This window comes from Amphibalanus amphitrite, unplaced genomic scaffold (assembly GCF_019059575.1).
Source record: "Amphibalanus amphitrite isolate SeventyFive unplaced genomic scaffold, NRLGWU_Aamphi_draft 000697F_arrow, whole genome shotgun sequence".
Taxonomy (NCBI): domain Eukaryota; kingdom Metazoa; phylum Arthropoda; class Thecostraca; order Balanomorpha; family Balanidae; genus Amphibalanus; species Amphibalanus amphitrite.
The window spans coordinates 287,845-307,550 of record NW_024882191.1 but is presented as its reverse complement, the minus strand read 5'-3'; the positions used below and the strand labels follow the sequence as shown (position 1 = coordinate 307,550).

The following is a 19,706-nucleotide window of genomic DNA, read 5'->3' as shown; positions in this document are numbered from 1 at the left end:
CCTCGGCAGGTCAAAATGTGCAAATAAACGACACTCAATACGTCGCAGCCCGGATTCAGCCCAGATTCGGGACACCTCCGATCAAGCTGAAACTCGCACACAATGTAGGCCATGACATGTCCAATCCACAGTCCAAGTCATTCGGTGGCACTCCCAGCCGTTTGACCTACAGAGGTCAGCAAAGGTCACGTGGCCCAAATTTGCACAGCAGGTTGTGGCCCACCCAGTAGAGCTAGAGCGCTAAAAATGGCACCAATCGACTCGCCAGCATCTAATCTTACTTTCCCAACACTCATTTGACCTCTCAAGGTCATGCGATGACCTAAGGTCATTTGTGGGCTATGTCGAAAATACACTTGCACAGCAGTTTTCGAGTAGATGGCATGACCGAATTCCACATCAAAGCACATCATTGGGTAGCCCATAGGCCGTAGTAACTTTCCTTCAAAACCGCTTTTCGATATGTGACCCCGTTTGACCTCGGCAGGTCAAAATGTGCAAATAAACGACACTCAATGCGTCGCAGCCCGGATTCAGCCCAGATTCGGGACACCTCCGATCAAGCTGAAACTCGCACACAATGTAGGCCATGACATGCCCAATCCACAGTCTAAGTCATTCGGTGGCACTCAAAGCCGTTTGACCTACAGAGGTCAGCAAAGGTCACGTGGCCCAAATTTGCACAGCAGATTGTGGCCCACCCAGTAGAGCTAGAGCGCTAAAAATGGCACCAATCGACTCGCCAGCATCTAATCTTACTTTTCCAATGCTCATTTGACCTCTCAAGGTCATGCGATGACCTAAGGTCATTTGTGGGCTATGTCGAAAATACACTTGCACAGCAGTTTTCGAGTAGATGGATTGACCGAATTCCAAATCAAAGCACATCATCGGGTAGCCCATAGGCCGTAGTAACTTTCCTTGAAAACCGCTTTTCGATATGTGACCCCGTTTGACCTCGGCAGGTCAAAATGTGCAAATAAACGACACTCAATACGTCGCAGCCCGGATTCAGCCCAGATCGGGACACCTCCGATCAAGCTGAAACTCGCACACAATGTAGGCCATGACATGCCCAATCCACAGTCCAAGTCATTCGGTGGCACTCCCAGCCGTTTGACCTACAGAGGTCAGCAAAGGTCACGTGGCCCAAATTTGCACAGCAGATTGTGGCCCACCCAGTAGAGCTAGAGCGCTAAAAATGGCACCAATCGACTCGCCAGCATCTAATCTTACTTTCCCAACACTCATTTGACCTCTCAAGGTCATGCGATGACCTAAGGTCATTTGTGGGCTATGTCGAAAATACACTTGCACAGCAGTTTTCGAGTAGATGGATTGACCGAATTATAGTATTGAGTGTCGTTTATTTGCACATTTTGACCTGCCGAGATCAAACGGGGTCACATATCGAAAAGCGGTTTTTAAGGAAAGTTACTACGGCCTATGGGCTACCCGATGATGTGCTTTGATTTGGAATTCGGTCAATCCATCTACTCGAAAACTGCTGTGCAAGTGTATTTTCGACATAGCCCACAAATGACCTTAGGTCATCGCATGACCTTGAGAGGTCAAATGAGTGTTGGGAAAGTAAGATTAGATGCTGGCGAGTCGATTGGTGCCATTTTTAGCGCTCTAGCTCTACTGGGTGGGCCACAATCTGCTGTGCAAATTTGGGCCACGTGACCTTTGCTGACCTCTGTAGGTCAAACGGCTGGGAGTGTCACCGAATGACTTGGACTGTGGATTGGGCATGTCATGGCCTACATTGTGTGCGAGTTTTAGCTTGATCGGAGGTGTCCCGAATCTGGGCTGAATCCGGGCTGCGACGTATTGAGTGTCGTTTATTTGCACATTTTGACCTGCCGAGGTCAAACGGGGTCACATATCGAAAAGCGGTTTTCAAGGAAAGTTACCACGGCCTATGGGCTACCCGATGATGTGCTTTGATTTGGAATTCGGTCAATCCATCTACTCGAAAACTGCTGTGCAAGTGTATTTTCGACATAGCCCACAAATGACCTTAGGTCATCGCATGACCATGAGAGGTCAAATGAGTGTTGGGAAAGTAAGATTAGATGCTGGCGAGTCGATTGGTGCCATTTTTAGCGCTCTAGCTCTACTGGGTGGGCCACAATCTGCTGTGCAAATTTGGGCCACGTGACCTTTGCTGACCCCTGTAGGTCAAACGGCTGGGAGTGCCACCGAATGACTTGTACTGTGGATTGGGCATGTCATGGCCTACATTGTGTGCGAGTTTCAGCTTGATCGGAGGTGTCCTGAATCTGGGCTGAATCCGGGCTGCGACGTATTGAGTGTCGTTTATTTGCACATTTTGACCTGCCGAGGTCAAACGGGGTCACATATCGAAAAGCGGTTTTCAAGGAAAGTTACTACGGCCTATGGGCTACCCGATGATGTGCTTTGATTTGGAATTCGGTCAATCCATCTACTCGAAAACTGCTGTGCAAGTGTATTTTCGACATAGCCCACAAATGACCTTAGGTCATCGCATGACCTTGAGAGGTCAAATGAGTGTTGGGAAAGTAAGATTAGATGCTGGCGAGTCGATTGGTGTCATTTTTAGCGCTCTAGCTCTACTGGGTGGGCCACAATCTGCTGTGCAAATTTGGGCCACGTGACCTTTGCTGACCTCTGTAGGTCAAACGGCTTTGAGTGCCACCGAATGACTTGTACTGTGGATTAGGCATGTCATGGCCTACATTGTGTGCGAGTTTCAGCTTGATCGGAGGTGTCCCGAATCTGGGCTGAATCCGGGCTGCGACGTATTGAGTGTCGTTTATTTGCACATTTTGACCTGCCGAGGTCAAACGGGGTCACATATCGAAAAGCGGTTTTTAAGAAAAGTTACTACGGCTTATGGGCTACCCGATGATGTGCTTTGATTTGGAATTCGGTCAATCCATCTACTCGAAAACTGCTGTGCAAGTGTATTTTCGACATAGCCCACAAATGACCTTAGGTCATCGCATGACCTTGAGAGGTCAAATGAGTGTTGGGAAAGTAAGATTAGATGCTGGCGAGTCGATTGGTGCCATTTTTAGCGCTCTAGCTCTACTGGGTGGGCCACAATCTGCTGTGCAAATTTGGGCCACGTGATCTTTGCTGACCTCTGTAGGTCAAACGGCTGGGAGTGCCACCGAATGACTTGGACTGTGGATTGGGCATGTCATGGCCTACATTGTGTGCGAGTTTCAGCTTGATCGGAGGTGTCCCGAATCTGGGCTGAATCCGGGCTGAATCTGGGCTGAATATGGGCTGTCTTGACGGACATTATAGAACAACGGGTACACCAACGACGCGGAAAGCGCCCATTTTACCTGTATAAGTTACATGGTAGGTGATATATTTTTTGAATATGGAAAAAATAGAGTATTCTATTCTGACGAGTAAAGCGAAATTCATAAAGCAGTTATTTTTAAATTATATGTACCAGAAATAACATACTGACCATAGTTTAAAACTTAGTCTAAAGTTAGTTGAAAAGCGTATAGTTGATACTAAGATGGAAGGAATCAATGGAAGGCGGAAATGGCGCAGCTGTTTCATTCTTAAAATGTGTTCGCAAGCAGGATTTACGTGATGCTAGCGACATCTATTAATGTAATCGGGGACGCTGATTGGCTGACCGAGTCCGTGAGCAGTATCACTAATGTATGCCAGTACAGGGTTGAGGCAATGTGCGCATGCGCAGGAACTTGTGCTCTCATGGAGGGGCTTTTGGTACCTCGGGCAGCGCCCAATGCTTTTTGGACCTGTTATGGCCTCAGCATCGAAAAACGCTAGATAAAAAGGTTGTAGAGGAAGCTTGAGGCTACCTTTCCCCATAATAATATTGGCACTTTATCTTTTAGCTTACGTGTGAGGCTCGCTTGAAAAAGGTCGATTTAACATGGAAACCCTATGGGGTAGTAGTTTTTGAGCGTCCATTTGGCCTAATGCTACCAACTGTTACTGGCTACCCCTGGGACATTCCGATGACAGACGAGTCTTCCTAGATATACAAAGAGGGATGGGATATCCAGCAATTCGAAGGTCATTGGTTGCAATCTTTACTTCTGGAACCTGCTCCAGATTGCTCTTTCTGCACCATTGATAAGGGACTAGCACGTTACATAGAATACCAGAGACTAGAGAGCGGCCAGTGCGAGTCTTGCTAGTGCGTCTGGCCATACAATGTTTAATGTACTTACATACATACCATATTCCGGGGATCGTCGCACAAAGGGGAGTCGGGGTTTCAGCCAGCGGCGCGTCATCGGAGCCGACCGCGCGACCTGCGCGGAGGCCGCCGCCCTGCTGAGGTGTGCCCCCCCCCCGGCCTCCGACAGCGAGACGGCTGACAAAAAAGGCCGGCTCCCCCTCCCCCTGCCGCGGCTCCGGCCATTCAAATCCAGCCATTGTCCATCCAGAGTTCGAATATGCAGACGAGCCGGTGGCACCGAACAAAAAACCAATAATGCCGACCAAAAAACCATACAACCGAGGAAAAAATGCGTGAAGATAAACCAAGCTGTGATCTGTTTTTTGCTCTCCAGGTGTGCTGCCGTGCCGTGAGAGGGTGTGATTTTTATTTTCCGTTCAAATCGCGATATAAAAAACCGATTTGCCTGCAGCCGGGCCGGGGCGGCTCAAAGCGAGCACGCTTGGTCGGAGTGAACGCCTGGCCTGTGGGGGGAGCACCACCGGGGCATGAGACGCCGACAGCCACCGGCGCCCGGCGGGGGCAGCGACGGGCAGACGCCGTCAGCCAGCGGAGCACCATGAGCCGGCTGGGGACTTTTGATGTGGGTGACCTAAGATAAGGTCATTTTTCGTTCTTTCCATTAAAAGTCATTGAGAGAAAATTGAACTGCGCTTCTTTTGGACGAAAGCCATGCTAAATGCTCAAACATCAGGGAACAGATATGTATAAATAACATATTGAATCGAAAAATTGCACCAAAGACCTCTCCTCAGGCCCATCTCAGGTCACGTACTGCCTCTGCAGCAATTTTTGACGACAACTTTTGATGGAGACATGCTAGAGCAATGAAAAGACCTTGGATGTGTTCATCTAAACAATATGTACGGATCAACTGGTAGGTATGGGACATGACCTATTCCAGTCAGATCATTACCTTGACCCAAGTTGAGCTTTCATGAAATGATTCCTTGGACCGAGTTACAATTCATTCGACGCGTCTTGGCGAGAGGAATACGATGCCGCTTAAGTACATGTCGCAGGCATACGATCCTCCGGGATAGGTGCCTAATCTACCATACCGTTAGAAAGAGAAAATGTAATTCAGGTGCCAGGTGGTAGATGTGCATCGAAAAACGTGATGAAGACCGCTGTCTTTCTCGGCAAAAACTGAGACATCCTTAGTACCTCCCGGATGTCTAGCATTATCAAAAATACATTCACTTCATTTATGCCATTTTAATTGCAAAGCTCATTTTCGGTCGTCGAAACTTGTACGGACATTCCGTACAAGTTTTTCAGACCTTCCAAAACTTGTAGGGGAAGGTGGGGTAAGACGGCCCAGCGGGGCAAGACGGACCACCAGCCCTCCCGGCTGAACCGCTGCTGTTATCTACTGCTTTATGCACTCACTACATTTGTTTCCCTTCGTAACAATGGCCACCTTTAGCTCATGAGGCTAGGATGCATAGCTTTTGAGTTATTGAGAAAAGTGTTGTTTTTCGTCAAACCGATCTAATATAAGAGGTCTACGGGTGATTCAATTTCGGCGCCTTTATTGCATGATTAGTTTTTATTTTGCACTTTACAGTGAAGAACAAAGTTATAAACTTGGTTATAGTCACACTTTAGAACAGGCAAGGTTTCGCAATGTTGGGCTATTTGACATACACGTCATGATAATGACAGAATTTAGATTTGGGGCAAGACGGACCACTGTGGTCCATCTTACCCTGCGGTGGTCCATTGTACCCATCATCTGGAAAATTCTTTTCTAAAGCATTGACACAAGTTTAAGTAAGCCAATTCTTCAGGAAGGAGTATTGTTGCACATGGACCATTGCAAATGCTCAGCTAGCATGCATTCATGCCAAACGACAATCAACACACATGTTTCCAGCTTTTAGTTGCGCTTCCATAACATATGAGTATAGAATAAAGGTTCATTTTGTTATTTTACCACTCTACTTACTCGAGTACAGATTAGAACTGTACCAAGCATGAATGGATAGCAGGCACTGCTGGGTGGTCCGTCTTACCCCGCGTTTTTTCTTGTCTGAGTTTTCGACATGTCCCCCTTTAAGAGCATCCACCACCTAGATGTCTTTATTTTGAAATTCAGTCTTTGCACATATCAAAAGAGGAAGGATTGAGCATTCAGAAGACTATAAACAATATGAGTTACGAGAGCAGTGTAGAAAGATATGCGGCCTCAAACCTTAGCTGGTCCGTCTTACCCCACCTTCCCCTACAGACTCTATCCGTAGTGTCCGTAGTGGTGGCGATGCTCATGGCCTATCCTAATGGGCAGGTATGATTGATGTGAAAGGGTATAGAACAATGCAACAGCATAGGTGCATTTTTTTCTGAAGTTGTCTTGCTGATGAAGGAAAAACTGATATCGTCAGTCATCTGTAACAACTAACAAGTGTGCAAGCTCCCCCTACCTGACATTAGTTAGTTGTCGGACTTTCGTCCCCGTCTTGAGTTGAGATGTTAGTTTCACAACGTTTCGGTCAGTTACTTGTCGAGCGCGTTGTACAGGCGCAGCTCATTGCTTATCTCGAGGACAATTGCCTGCTCTCCGATTGTCAACACGGGTACCGTAAATTCCGTTCCACTGAAACCGCACTGCACGTGATCACCGATCTGGCGCTTCACGCTATGGACAACGGCGAGATAAGTATTCTGGTACTTCTCGATTTATCTAAATGTTTTGACGTTGTTCCGCATGACAAGCTGCTAGAAAAGCTGTCTCTCTACGGCATCACTACCAAATGGTTCCGTGACTATTTAGCCGACCACGCGCAGCAGGTGCAGGTACGGTGCGCAGACGGAAGGATGCTACTTTCCGATGAAAAGAGCAATGTGATAGGTGTATACCAGGGCGGCGCCCTCAGTTGTATTCTGTACATGCTGTTTGCGAACGACCTTAGCTTGCATGTGCCGGACGGTGTTAGTGTCGTCCAGTATGCGGACGACACACAACTGATAGTGACAGGCAGAAAGTGTGACTTACCGCAGCTCGTCGCCCGTATGGAGCACGCACTCGACATGTTGTACCAGTGGTTTTGCTTCAACCGGATGAAGCTCAACTCCAAGAAGACGCAGATGTTAGTGCTAGGTACCCCCTCAATGCTGCGCAATGTACCACCTGTGACGTTGACCTTCAATGGAGATGTCATTCCAGACTCAGGAGTAGTTAAAAACCTCGGTGTTCAACTTGACAGGTATCTAAATTTTGAGGCTCAGATAGACAATATGTCCCATAAGTGCGCCGGTATTCTGATAGCCCTAAGTCACGCACGTCACGTCATACCTAGACCTGTGTTAAAGGGCATCACAGAAGCTCTAGTGTTATCCATTGTGCGCTACTGCATGTCGGTGTATGGGTCTTGTACTAGCACACAGCTGCACCGTGTACAGAAGACCATCAATTTCTGCGCACGTGTCGTGACCGGGAAAAGGCGATGTGATCACATCTCGGGTGCCATATCGAGCCTCGGCTGGCTCACGGCCGAACAGTTGGTGGCTTACCATACCTTGTGTGCAGTCGAGCGGACGATGAAGTCAGGTCATCCTGACTTTCTTCTTAAGACTTTTGGACAGCGAGCCCACCAGCGGCATGATCATAACACCAGGCGAGCGGACTCGTTTACCCTTCCGGCCATCCGTGTGGAGGCCGGCAGGCGGCGACTCTGTTACCGCGGTGTGTCGCTGCTGAACGACAGCGGCATTGAGCCTGGCACTTTGTCTTTCCGGGCAGATGCCAGGCTGTTCGCTGGATCTCTCTGATTCACGATATCGTTTCTGGTGCGAGTGTATGCATGGTATGCGAATGTTTGTAGTCATTTCCGTGTGTCTGTTCCAACTTCCCATTGTATTACCATTCAGACGCGAGTAAGTGAAAAGCCATGTAATCGTGGATCTTATTCAAATAAATCTGTTCTTCTGCATACTTCTCCGGCCGTCGTCAGGGGCGGTCGCAGACTTGGCGTTTGGGGGGGGGGGGGGCAACTTGGCAAAGGGGCCCTTGCACTGACCCGGGGGGCCCGGTGCTAGCTTAAAGGGGCCCACGGGCGTAGTGCATGAGTGCAGAAATCTAGCCATGACCGGTGAAGCGGGGGGGGGGGGGGGTAGGGAGCGGCACCCGAGCAGAGGCTCATTGCCAGCTTTGAGAGTGTACTATGTCGAAAAGGTAAGTTCATTTGGAAGCATTGGTAATGTCAATAATTCACGCAACTGTGAATTGACTACCGCAAAAAGTAAAACCGGCCAACTTAGCCATTTTGAAGATATCGTGCTAAAACTTTTGACAGTGAGTCATCGGTACGTGTTCAATCACATGTGTTCCGTTTCTTATTTTTCACTTGAGCACACATGTAAGTTTTGAAGACCATCACAGTAGCAAATGCATCGAAAGATGGATACCTAGTAGTGGGCAAAATATCCTGAATTTGTCGTGCTGCATCGAAAGTAGTGTTGATGAGAAAATGGGTTTTATTCCAGATTATTGTGGGTAGAGAATACATTGTCTGCACCCACTGGATAATTATTGTTGGTGCAACTTCACCCACTGCACCCGTGACTCCTACAATAGGCCCATGGATAACGCTTCGGCGATACCTATCGCATAGAGGCTGCAATGTGGCCCTTAGAGTACAGTGTCAGACCCCCAGAGGCTGGCGTTTGACCATCTGCAAAGGGCAGTTTGAGACCATCAGAGACCGACTTGGGCACTCAGATGCTAATGTGGGTCCTTACAGGACAGCATGGGGCCCTCAGAGGTTAGCGTGGCCGCCGTGGGGCCCTTAAAGACCGGCATGGGTCGGCGTTGGACCCTAGAGGCCAGCCTCAAAGGCCAAAGATGGGCCCTCAAAGGTGATGCGGGCCCTAAGAGGCCGGCATCGGGTGTTTAGAATCCAGTGCGGGGCCATCAGAGGCTAATGTGCGCCATTACAGCCCAGCATGGGGCCCTCAGAGGTCAGAATGGGGCCCGGAAAGACTGGCATGGGCCGGCGTTGGACCCCAGAGGCCAGCAGAGGGCCCTCAAAGGCCAAGATGGGCCCTCAGAGGCCGATGCGGGCCCTTAGAGGCCGGTATCAGGTCTTCAGAATTCAGTGCGGGGCCCATAGAGGCTAATGTATGTCCTTACAGGCCAGCATGGGGCCCTCAGAGGTCAGTGTGGGGCCCTAAAAGACCGGCATGGGCCGGCGTTGGAACCCAGAGGCCAGCGGAGGGCCCTCAAAGGCCAAGATGGGCCCTCAGAGGCCGATGCGGGCCCTTGGAGGCTGGTATTGGGTCTTCAGAATCCAGTGCGGGGGGCCTCAGAGGCTAATGTGGGTCCTCATAGGCTAGCATGGGGCCCTTAGAGGTCAGTGTGGGGCCCTAAAAGACCGGCATAGGCCGGCGTTGGACCCCAGAGACCAGCGGAGGGCCCTCAAAGACCAAGAGGGGCCCTCAGAGGTCGATCCGGGCTCTTAGTGGCCGACATCGGGTCTTCAGAATCCAGTGCGGGGCCCTCAGAGGCAATTAAAGGCTAGTCTTGAGACAGAAATGAGACCACCAGAGCCTGTATAAGGCCCTCAGCCGCCGGTTGGGCCCCTGAGACCGGTTTAGGGGCCCTTAAAGTCCAGTGGAGGGCCCTCAGAGGTCAACGTGGGCCCTCAGCGGTCAATGTGGGCGCTTGACCGCCACTGAAGGGCCCTCAGAGGTGAGTGTAGGACCCTCAAAGACCGGTATGGGAGCTGTTAATAGCTGGCGTGGGTTTCTCGAGCCTCGTGACAATCGAATACGGGCCAGGGCCCCATACGCCCATGGGGGCCCATCGGTTGTTTGGGGGGGGCCAAATGATATGATGGCCCCCCCTGATTTGCCTTTGGGGGGGGGGGCCATGGCCCTGATGGCCCCCCCCTGCGACCGCCACTGGCCGTCGTCAGGTGTTCTTTGGCCTTTAGAAGGACCTGGACGATAATTGCGTTGCGCCGTACGCGCAGGGAGTGCAAGACTCATAGCAGGGAGTGCCGCGACTCATTGCGAGAATATTGTATTTCTGATGGGATAAAGTGAAGGCGTCCGGTTGGCGTTCTTTGTGTGACTGCGGCTGGCGCCGCCGACACAACTGAGACGCACCTGGCGCGGTAGCGACTAATGGCGCAATCGGCACGGCCGGAAAAAAAAAATGGAGGGGCGTCTGCAGGAAATACCCACTGCGACCGACGACTTTTAAAGACTAGAAACCGAGCACAAAAGTAGGGGAATGAAAATTATCGCGTGCCTTTTTTCAGCCGACCATGTATAGCTGCCGTGCTGCCTGAGAGCACAGGGCCAGCGAGTTGGCATGCAGCGTGAGCTGGTGCCAGTTTCCTTCTGTGCCGGCCAGGGTAAGACAGGCACGTGCACTCTTGTCCCTTGTATATGGCCAATGACAGTACAAGATGGATAGACTTGCACCTACATGGAAGTGAACAATAAGACTCACTGGTGGTATCAAACTTCAGCCGACGTTGGATGGGACAGCTTCAACAGCGCTAAGGCCTAAGGAAAAACTAAAACAGTGGTACTTAAAGGGACCCTCCCACCTTAACACTAGTTTTGAGTTGAGATAGCCAAGTTTGCGGCCAGGCTCAGAAACCACCATTTATCCTGGTCGCAACCCCCGCAGCTTTATGGTGTTCAAGAAATTTCTTCCCTTTACTTGCAGGGTGGGACCAGCGTGGTCCCTATCTCTTAACCATTACGGGAGTCTGATGACGTCATCAGGCTTTCGAACGTCCGTTAAATGTTTGACTAAAACGTTTTGTAGCACGGGGTGGTATATGCTGCTTTGCGCGCAACAAATGCCGCACTTTCAAATAAAGTCGCTAGGAACAGCGGAGATCCCAAAAAGTAAACAAAAGTAAAAGTCTAATATCTTGAAAACCGGTGAATATTTTTCGATGAAATTTGGTAGATATTCGTTTTTGCTCTTTCTGAACCGAGCGACATCACTTTCATGCCAATTCATTAACTTTTTTGAAGGTGGGAGGGTCCCTTTAATGGGACGGGCTCAAATGGAAAACTTTAACAGAAAGACGGAACGGGTCAGTGTGAGAACTACATACGAGCAGAGGGATGGCACGGGTTCAATAGAGGTAGAACATGTGGGTTGGGTACATACAGTGGCGCTAGAGAGCTAGAACAGACGGTTTGTGTTCAGTGGGATTTTAGAATCTTTAGGATTTATGTGTTGACAAAAACAACGGAGCATCTATGATCTCGCTGGATTTCAAGAAAAAATAAACTCGTTATTATGATACCAGTAGCTTTTTCGACAAATTAAAGAGCTGGAACTATTATCGCATCGAATCCGAGATCAGGATTCATGGGATGAGATACCAGATCCATGTTCTCGGGTCCATGCACATTGCACGTGTCGGGTATTTTCTCACACCAGATTACAGTGTGCATTGACAGCCGTGAAAATAATGAAACAGCGTAGTGGCCCGATATCTTATTATCGTAAATCTATCGAGAGCATACCCTGTAACGAATTATTTCAAGGAGCGCGTCGCGCCAACGTTCCGAGTCTGGTGTCGAGGGGCCTTTCGGGGTAGGCAGGTACGTAGGGGAGGATGGGGTAATTTGGCCGGCAGTATAATTTGGCCGCCCCCACCTTTACGATACCTGACACAAGTGAAGGAAATAATTCTAGCCTCTATTCATGTGTCATTGATGGAACTAATCCGTGGAAGGTTTTCAAAAATATCCCCTTCATAATTTTCTTCAAAATCAATAAAACATGAATTTGATTAGAAAATGGCAACTTTTACTTCCGTTCGGAAAATTGTATAGCATGTAGGTATAATTCGCGCTGTAGACAGATTTCGACGTTGTGGTCCCATTGCTTAGGATGTTCGGCGTTTGCAAGAGTAATTTCATGTAATTCCGTATAACCGTAACGACTTTTTAACCCGGCAGTTGCTGGGGTATTTCGCCACCTGCACCGTTTGCTGAGGGGGGGGGGGGGCGTTAAACGCCCCCAGCCGATAACTCGAGAACCAATAGGCACAGCGAAACGCACGAGGCGGCAAACGAAAGAACGCGACGAGACGCTTCAGATGAGTACTTTAAAGTTGAATTTTGAGGTCACAGGTCGGGTCAAGGTCAGGTCAAACACCTGAAATCGGGCTTTCAGTAGCATGTACTTCAGGACTTCGCAATGGGCGCCTCTCGTCATAAACTCTGTCAAAACGGTGCACAATCCATCATATAAGGCCTACAAGAGTGTCAGCTCCATGTAGGGGTCTGTCAAGCATAGGTCAGGGTCAAGGTCAGGTCAACCAGGTAGGCACATATCCCCGAAAATCAAAACTGATATTCGCAGCCTGTGACACATGTTTTATGGGTAAGTTGGGGCGTAGAACACGATGGTGACATTCATTTTATCATATGTGTACGTGTTTAGCTCAAAAAGTTCAATTTAAGAAATGCATGTATCATGGTCGTGAAGTGGTCACGAGAAATTGCCAAGATTCAGTTCAAGATTTTGGAAAATGCGGAACGATAATCAATAATCGAAGATAGTCATTTGATTGTTCATGGTATTGGCAGTCCAATGGTGTTTACGGCATGTCTGTATGTCTATTCTGTGATTTTATATGATTTTTTGAACATATGCCGTTTTTGGTCGAAAACTCAGAAATCATGACGTCACTAAAACCTCGATATCTCAGAAATTTTCCGACCGATTTTTTGAAACTTTGTCACAATAACTTATTCTCTACAAATAAATCAATTCTCTACAGGTACCCAAAATTTGGCACGCCTCCGGCGCGCCGTTTTTATGCTATAGCCCGGCGAAAAAAAATAGGGGCGTTTAACCCGCGAGTTGCTGGGGGGGGGGGCGTTAAACGCACCCACTTTTTTCGCCGGGCCATAGCATAAAAACGGCGCGCCGCAGGCGCGCCAAATTTTGGGTACCTGTAGGGAATTGATTGAAGTTCATTTTGACAAAGTTTCAAAAAATCGGTCGGAAAATTTTTGAGACATCGAGGTTTTAGTGACGTCATGATTTCTGAGTTTTCGACCAAAAACGGCATATGTTCAAAAAATCATATAAAATCACAGAATAGACATACAGACATGCCGTAAACGCCATTAGACTGCCAATACCATGAACAATGAAATGGCTATCTTCGATTATTGATTATCGTTCCGCATTTTCCAAAAACTTGCACTGAATCTTGGCAATTTCTCGTGACTACTTCACGACCATGATACATGCATTACTTAAATTGAACTTTTTTAGCCAAACACGTAAACATATGATAAAATGAATGTCACCATCGTGTTCTACGCCCCAAATTACCCATAAAACATGTATCACAGGCTGCGAATATCAGTTTTTATTTTCGGGGATATGTGCCTGCCCGGTTGACCTGACCTTGACCCTGCCCTATGCTTGACTGACCCTTGCATGGAGCTGACACTCTTGTAGGCCTTATATGATGGATTGTGCACCGTTTTGACAGAGTTTATGACGAGAGGCGCCCATAGCGAAGTCCTGAAGTCCATGCTACTGAAAGCCCGATTTCAGGTGTTTGACCTGACCTTGACCTGACCTGTGACCTTAAAATTCAACTTTAAAGTACTCATCTGAAGCGTCTCGTCGCGTTCTTTCGTTTGCCGCCTCGTGCGTTTCGCTGCGCCTATTGGTTCTCGAGTTATCGGCTGGGGGCGTTTAACGCCCCCCCAGCAAACGGTGGGTGGCGAAATACCCCAGCAACTGCCGGGTTAACGCCCCCCAGCAACTCGCGGGTTAAAGAGACTATCCCACCTTTAACATGGGGTTTGAGTTGAGATAGCCAAGTTTGCGGCGAGGTTCAGAAACCACTATCTATCTAGGTTGCAACCCCCGCGGCCTCTTGGTGTTGAAGAAATTCGTTCCCTTCATTTGAAAATGGGCCTTGCGCAAGGCCCTATCTTCAACATGGAGCGACCGTTAGTGTGACGTCACCTCGTTTAGTCATTCTGATTTAAATGGGTTTGTTCGTTGAAAAATCGCTTAAAACTTGGTCTAAACTTTGTTGTGGTGCCTACAGAGTAAAAAGAATCAGCTTTATGACAGTAATGTTGCCTGGGGAAGGAGGTAATTCTGGGCTGTGACGTCATATATTTGAAAGTTTGTGTTTGGAATATGGGAAGCCTAAGATGTTTAATGAAAAATAAATGCCAGAACCGTGTTCCTGGTCATCCAATCTATAAAGTCGGGCACAATTTAACTGGTTTTAACAACATTTTAGAAGGTGGGATAGTTCCTAATGGCCAAAACTTTTCAAAATGACAATGCGGGGTAATTTGGCCGGTGCTAGTGGAGTAGCTTTGACGGTGCTCTCAGGATCGCTATTAGTGGTGTCAATCGGAACTTGAATCTTCGGAATTCCGATTTTGTCCAATGTCCGATTCGGAATTCGGTTGGACAATGGCAGCAGGCTTTGGACAACTTTGGACAATCGCTTGCTACACCTCAACATTTTTAAAAAGTAGTCGTGTTTAACATTGATTGGCTATGAGAAAGCTCAGCTTTCGATATGATTACCACTTTTGAGCTTGTAACGGTACATGAAAAGCAAATTAAATAACAGTGTTGAGTGTAAACTATTGCGTAGGTGTCGGACATCGTTGGACAAATGGCTGGCTTGGACATTTTTGGACGGACAATCGACGTAAGCATTGGACATTGGACGGACTTTGGACATACGTTTTCTGAAATTGACACCTCTAATCGCTATGCTGGGACGGCCGACTTGATAAGGTCGTCGTGCCGAGCTGGTTGGGTTTATAGCCTTTGGCGGTGGCATTGCGGCACAGTCTGCCTCCTAGGGGCCCATCAAGACGCTGCGCAATGCAACACGACGAAGATGCATGGGATCTGCTCAAACCAAACTGATAGTCACATCTCCAGCTCGCAATCACTATCGACAACTTGTTTGCAGGTAGGTATCGGAAGGTAAAGAGATGTGTGTGTGTGTGTGTTTTTGAGTCTGAGTTGAGTTATTTCATTGATTGCTAATAATTTTAAATTGAAATTAGTCGATTATGTCCTTACTAGAATAAAAAGTTAACGTTTTCTCAAGCAGTGCCCTCTCACTATTCACTAATTACATATTAGTTGCATTGTGAAAACATTTTTTATCACAAACAAAATGCAAATGTTTGATTGAGCAGTGTATGCAAAGGAAGCGCATTTTCAGTTGTGCAGGAAAATACTAAAATAAGACCTGAGTCAAAATCCTTCAATTCAAAGTCCGACACCGAGTCAGCCTAAAAATGCGCTTAGGACACATGTCATTGCTGACGCTGAAGCTGACTCGCCCGTAAGATAACCTTCGCCCCAGTGGGGGGGGGGGGGGGGGGCATATGTCACCACCCTGTCGCGTTTTTTGCGTGTAAATAAAAAACCGCGGCGCGTAGCCGCTTGGGGTAGCTTTTGGTACATCAATTTTGGACAATGTGTGAAATTTTTGACCCCAGGTCATGTCAGGTCAGGTCACCAGGTCATGTTAACTGACCAAGCCTAAAAAAGTTTGCAATCATGTCCAGCCTGCAGTGTTTGTCAGAAAGATTTTAAACTTGGTGGATTGCATGATGCTATGGGCGCCTACAATTTGTATATCTCGGATTTTTTATATCCGTGACCTAAGGTCAGGTCAGTGGCGTGACCTTTCCATTACAAGTCAATGGAGAAAATGAAAACGCCTCTAGATCCGTGTGTACGCATCGGAACAGTCCAAATATTTCAGAATCACAATGATTTGGACCACCCGTGATGACCAGGGTGTCATTTTTGCTGATAGCCTCTAGAAAGGTCATCCGAGGTCATTTGAGGCTACAAACAGATTTTTGCCAGTAACTCGCGATTGGAAAGAGATAGAACGCTGGGAATGGTCTCATTGTGTTTGTCTTGCCGAGACGCATCGACTGATATGCAAAATGACCTTTTCCGGTCAGGTCATGACCTTGACCTGGGGTCAAATTTTCAAGTTGACCTTTCAATGTCAAATTATAGTTCATTCGACGTGTCTCGGCGAGAGGAACACGATTCTGGCAATAGAAATGTTGTGGCTTTTTGTTGTCGAAAGTTATTGCCGAAAAACACTTTTCGTAAAAACAGCTATTTTTGGAGGTTTTGCCCTCTGGAGGCTAAACCCGTGACCTGAAGTCAATTTTGATAATGAACTTTTCAAAAGAAGAGTTCAAGAGCTATCGATTGTTTTTCTATGCGTTTTTCTAGCTATCATAGTTCCTGAGATAACGGCATGTTTTCTGAAAAATATAGTGACCATTGGCAAATTTTGACCTTTGATGACCTCTGGTGACCCCAATATTGCTCTAAGATGAAAAATGACTGAAATACTTTCAAACGTACGCATTGAGAGCTATCGACTGCTTTTTACCGCGTCTCTCTAGCCCTCTTAGTTTTTTAGTTAGAGGTGGGTGGTAACATATGCCCCCCCCCCCCCATTAGGGCGAAGTTGGCTGAGACCGCCACTGGGGCGCGGGATAAAATACAGGCTTAAATTTTATTAGGACACCGGCCAAATTGCCCCACCCCTGACCCAAATTGCCATAGGCGGCGCCAGAGATTTCCGGTTGGGGGGGGGGGGCAAAATCAGCTTTTGTGTTAAATCTTGCCTTTCCCCAGAAGCTACTCACTCGTTTTACATATCATTCGACGCGCGATGGTGCGAGGAAGCCGATGGTGACAAAGTTTTCCACTTGAGCTTGGAGCCCTCGGATAACAGTGTGAACCATCGGGGTCTGTGTCGAATCCCTAAGGACGCTACGTAGCGACATAAGAAACATGTGTTGCGACCCTCAGAGGGACACGTGAGTTGTGACCCCTCAGATGCCGGCTTGGGGTTAGCAGTCTGTCGCCTCAAAAGTTCGGCTGAGCTATCAGAGGCCAGTTAAGGTTCTCAGAAATTTTCGAAGGCATCCTCAAAGATCCGTGTGGCCCTTCAGAGGTCTACGTATGTATAAGATCCTCAAAGATCCCTGTATGGGCCCTCAGAGAACATGGGCACCAGTGGAACTCTCCGAGGCCGGTTTGGGCCCTCTGAAAGCTTCTTAGAGCTTAGTAGAGCTCCTTAAGAGCCTGTGTGAAAAGCAAGCTCATGAGCCCTGCGACACTTGAACAGTACCTACATGAGCCTGTCGCAGACATTTGACGAGAATTGAGAAAGGTCCCGAAGATTTCGTGTAACGCTTTGAACGAAAATTATATGTCAGCGCACTCCAAACCTTATGAAAATCAGATATAAAATGGAATAAAGAACCAACTAGGAACAGGGAATGAATCACAACATTGACATTTCCGAGTCTGGAGTCGGAGTCTTGAAGATTTTGGCGACTCCGACTCCGACTCTGGTTTGAACTGCACGCTCCAACCGAGTCTGACCTCACAGGCATTCTAAGAAATGTATCCCATTTTCCCCGACCCCTAAATCTCATCGGATCTGTATCGATCTTAGGGGTGCCTGGTCCGAGGTTGGGGGCGGGGCAAGCTGCCCCCTCCCCCCCGTGGCGACGCTAATGAGCAAGGCAGTTTGACCGCTCTGTAGACCTTTGTAAAACGTCAAAATTTAGGTAAAAGTAGTTGCTCTATCATTTTCAGTTTACTGTACAAGAAAGTAAAATGAATGGTAAGTACATCTGCCAGCGTCGAGAGAGTGCAGGCATATGTCGCCAACTTCGAGCTACAGCGCTTCCTAAAAGAGCGGCCAAATTACCCCGTCCTTCCCCACCTGTGGTAGTTTACGACATAGCCGCACGCACGGCGCACCAGCAGGCCTACCTTGTCCGTATCTGTTTCGGCTGAAGACCACGCCGCGGCCGGTGGGCGCCGGGCTGGCTGCCAGGCTGGCCGGCGATACGGGCGGGCTGACCGCCGCCGGCTGGTGGGACGGGGGGACGGGGGCACCGCCGTCCCTCCTCTCCATGGCTGGAGTCGGCCCGCGGCGCCGCGGCGACTCAGCCGGGGCCGTCACACACGGGGCTCGGCCGTCACACACAGGGCCCGGCCGGGGTCTGACCGTCACACGGGGCCTGGCAGCACCGACCCGGCCCGCCCAGCCGGTGTCTGCTGGTGTGCCCCTGACCCGGCTCGTCCCGTCGGTCGGTATCTGCAGTAGTGGGATCCGCAGAGCGGGCCCGCCGCCGCGGCCGCCGCCGTCTCCCTGCCGGTCCCGGTCGGCGGCCCCCGTCCACTGATGGTGGCGCGTCTCTCCGGTGTCGGTCGGCCGGTGGGCAGCTGCCTGACCCTCCACCTGAGTGACAGCGGCAGCACACCGGGCTGCTGGAGGACAGACACCAATCACCAGCGCACCAGTCACCAGCGCACCGTCAGCCGCGGACGCCCGGCGCCGCGCTGCCCGCGCTCGCCGTCCTCTGCTCTGTGCTCCCGGTGCACGTGCCGTCTCAGCCGGGCGGACTGCGGAGCCACTCACCACCCCGCTGACCTGCAACGCAATGCAACGCGCCTGCACCGCCTGATCCCGGAGCGCCGCCGCTCGGCGGGGAAAAACGGCAAAAAACGGCGCGCCGCCGGCAGCGCCACACTGCGGCTTGCAGGCGAGTTCAAGGCCGAGGCATGCAACACACCGACGGGGAGAGCGGGGGAGGAGCGAGAGGGAGAGCGGGGGAGGAGCGAGAGGGAGAGCGGGGAGGAGAAGCTACCAGGCGCCGGCGGCGGCGGCTTGCGCTGGGTCAATAACAAAGGTTTGATGAACGAAGTCAAAGACTGAAAATGTATTTATTTATGTACTTAGATGAGGATGAACTATGGAATGTTTCCATGAATCGGGGATGTTAGATTGGTTTGGATTAGGTGCAGGTGTTGATCAGATCAGGTATACGCAAGATGACACCACCAATGACTGGGAATCCGGTTTTCAGCATGCGAACGCAAACATTGTCGGAGCCGCAAGCACTCGAGCTACGCATGCTGAAAATAATCCGCTCAAGCTCCATAAGCGTGATCTCATTCAGCTCAAGCTTGTGTGATCTCTCACACAAGTGTGATCTCACTAGTCACTATACCCCGCCAACACGGGTAAGACTTTGTCGATATTTGCTTTTATGCTTGCGTTCCCATGTGGAGACCTTGTTGGTGACATTTTTTAGTGTTGTGTGACTCATTTGAGCCCTGCAGGAATTTTTCTCGTCATTTATTCTCGTTTTAAGTGTTTTTTAAATGTGAACCATATCATTAGGTACCAACCCGAATGATGCCCTCGAGGCCCGGTTGAAACTTTGAAGCGCAGACGGTGAGAAGCGTCGGTGAGATGATGTCTCCAAAATCATCTCACCGAAGTCTTAGTGCAACACGTTTCCCCAAAGAGCATTTAAATCGGATCCTGAGTGATGGTTGTTATGCTTTTTGCGTTTGACATGTTTGTGGGTACCTATAAGTACAAGCATGTCACTTTTTGTCAGCATGGGTAAACGTTTCTGGAACACC

At 49.1% G+C, this 19,706-nt stretch overlaps 1 protein-coding gene across 1 annotated transcript in view; it reads right to left on the bottom strand.

The window, feature by feature from the left end:
- LOC122364790 (NGFI-A-binding protein homolog) overlaps positions 1–18,696 on the bottom strand; it is an 80,081-nt gene extending 61,385 nt beyond the window's left edge. Inside the window, exon 1 of the mRNA XM_043335526.1 lies at positions 18,042–18,696. Within this exon, the coding sequence (XP_043191461.1) occupies positions 18,042–18,186 (145 nt within the window). The 5' untranslated portion in view covers positions 18,187–18,696. The remainder of the gene's footprint in view (positions 1–18,041) is intronic.
- Positions 18,697–19,706: the final 1,010 nt, after the last annotated feature.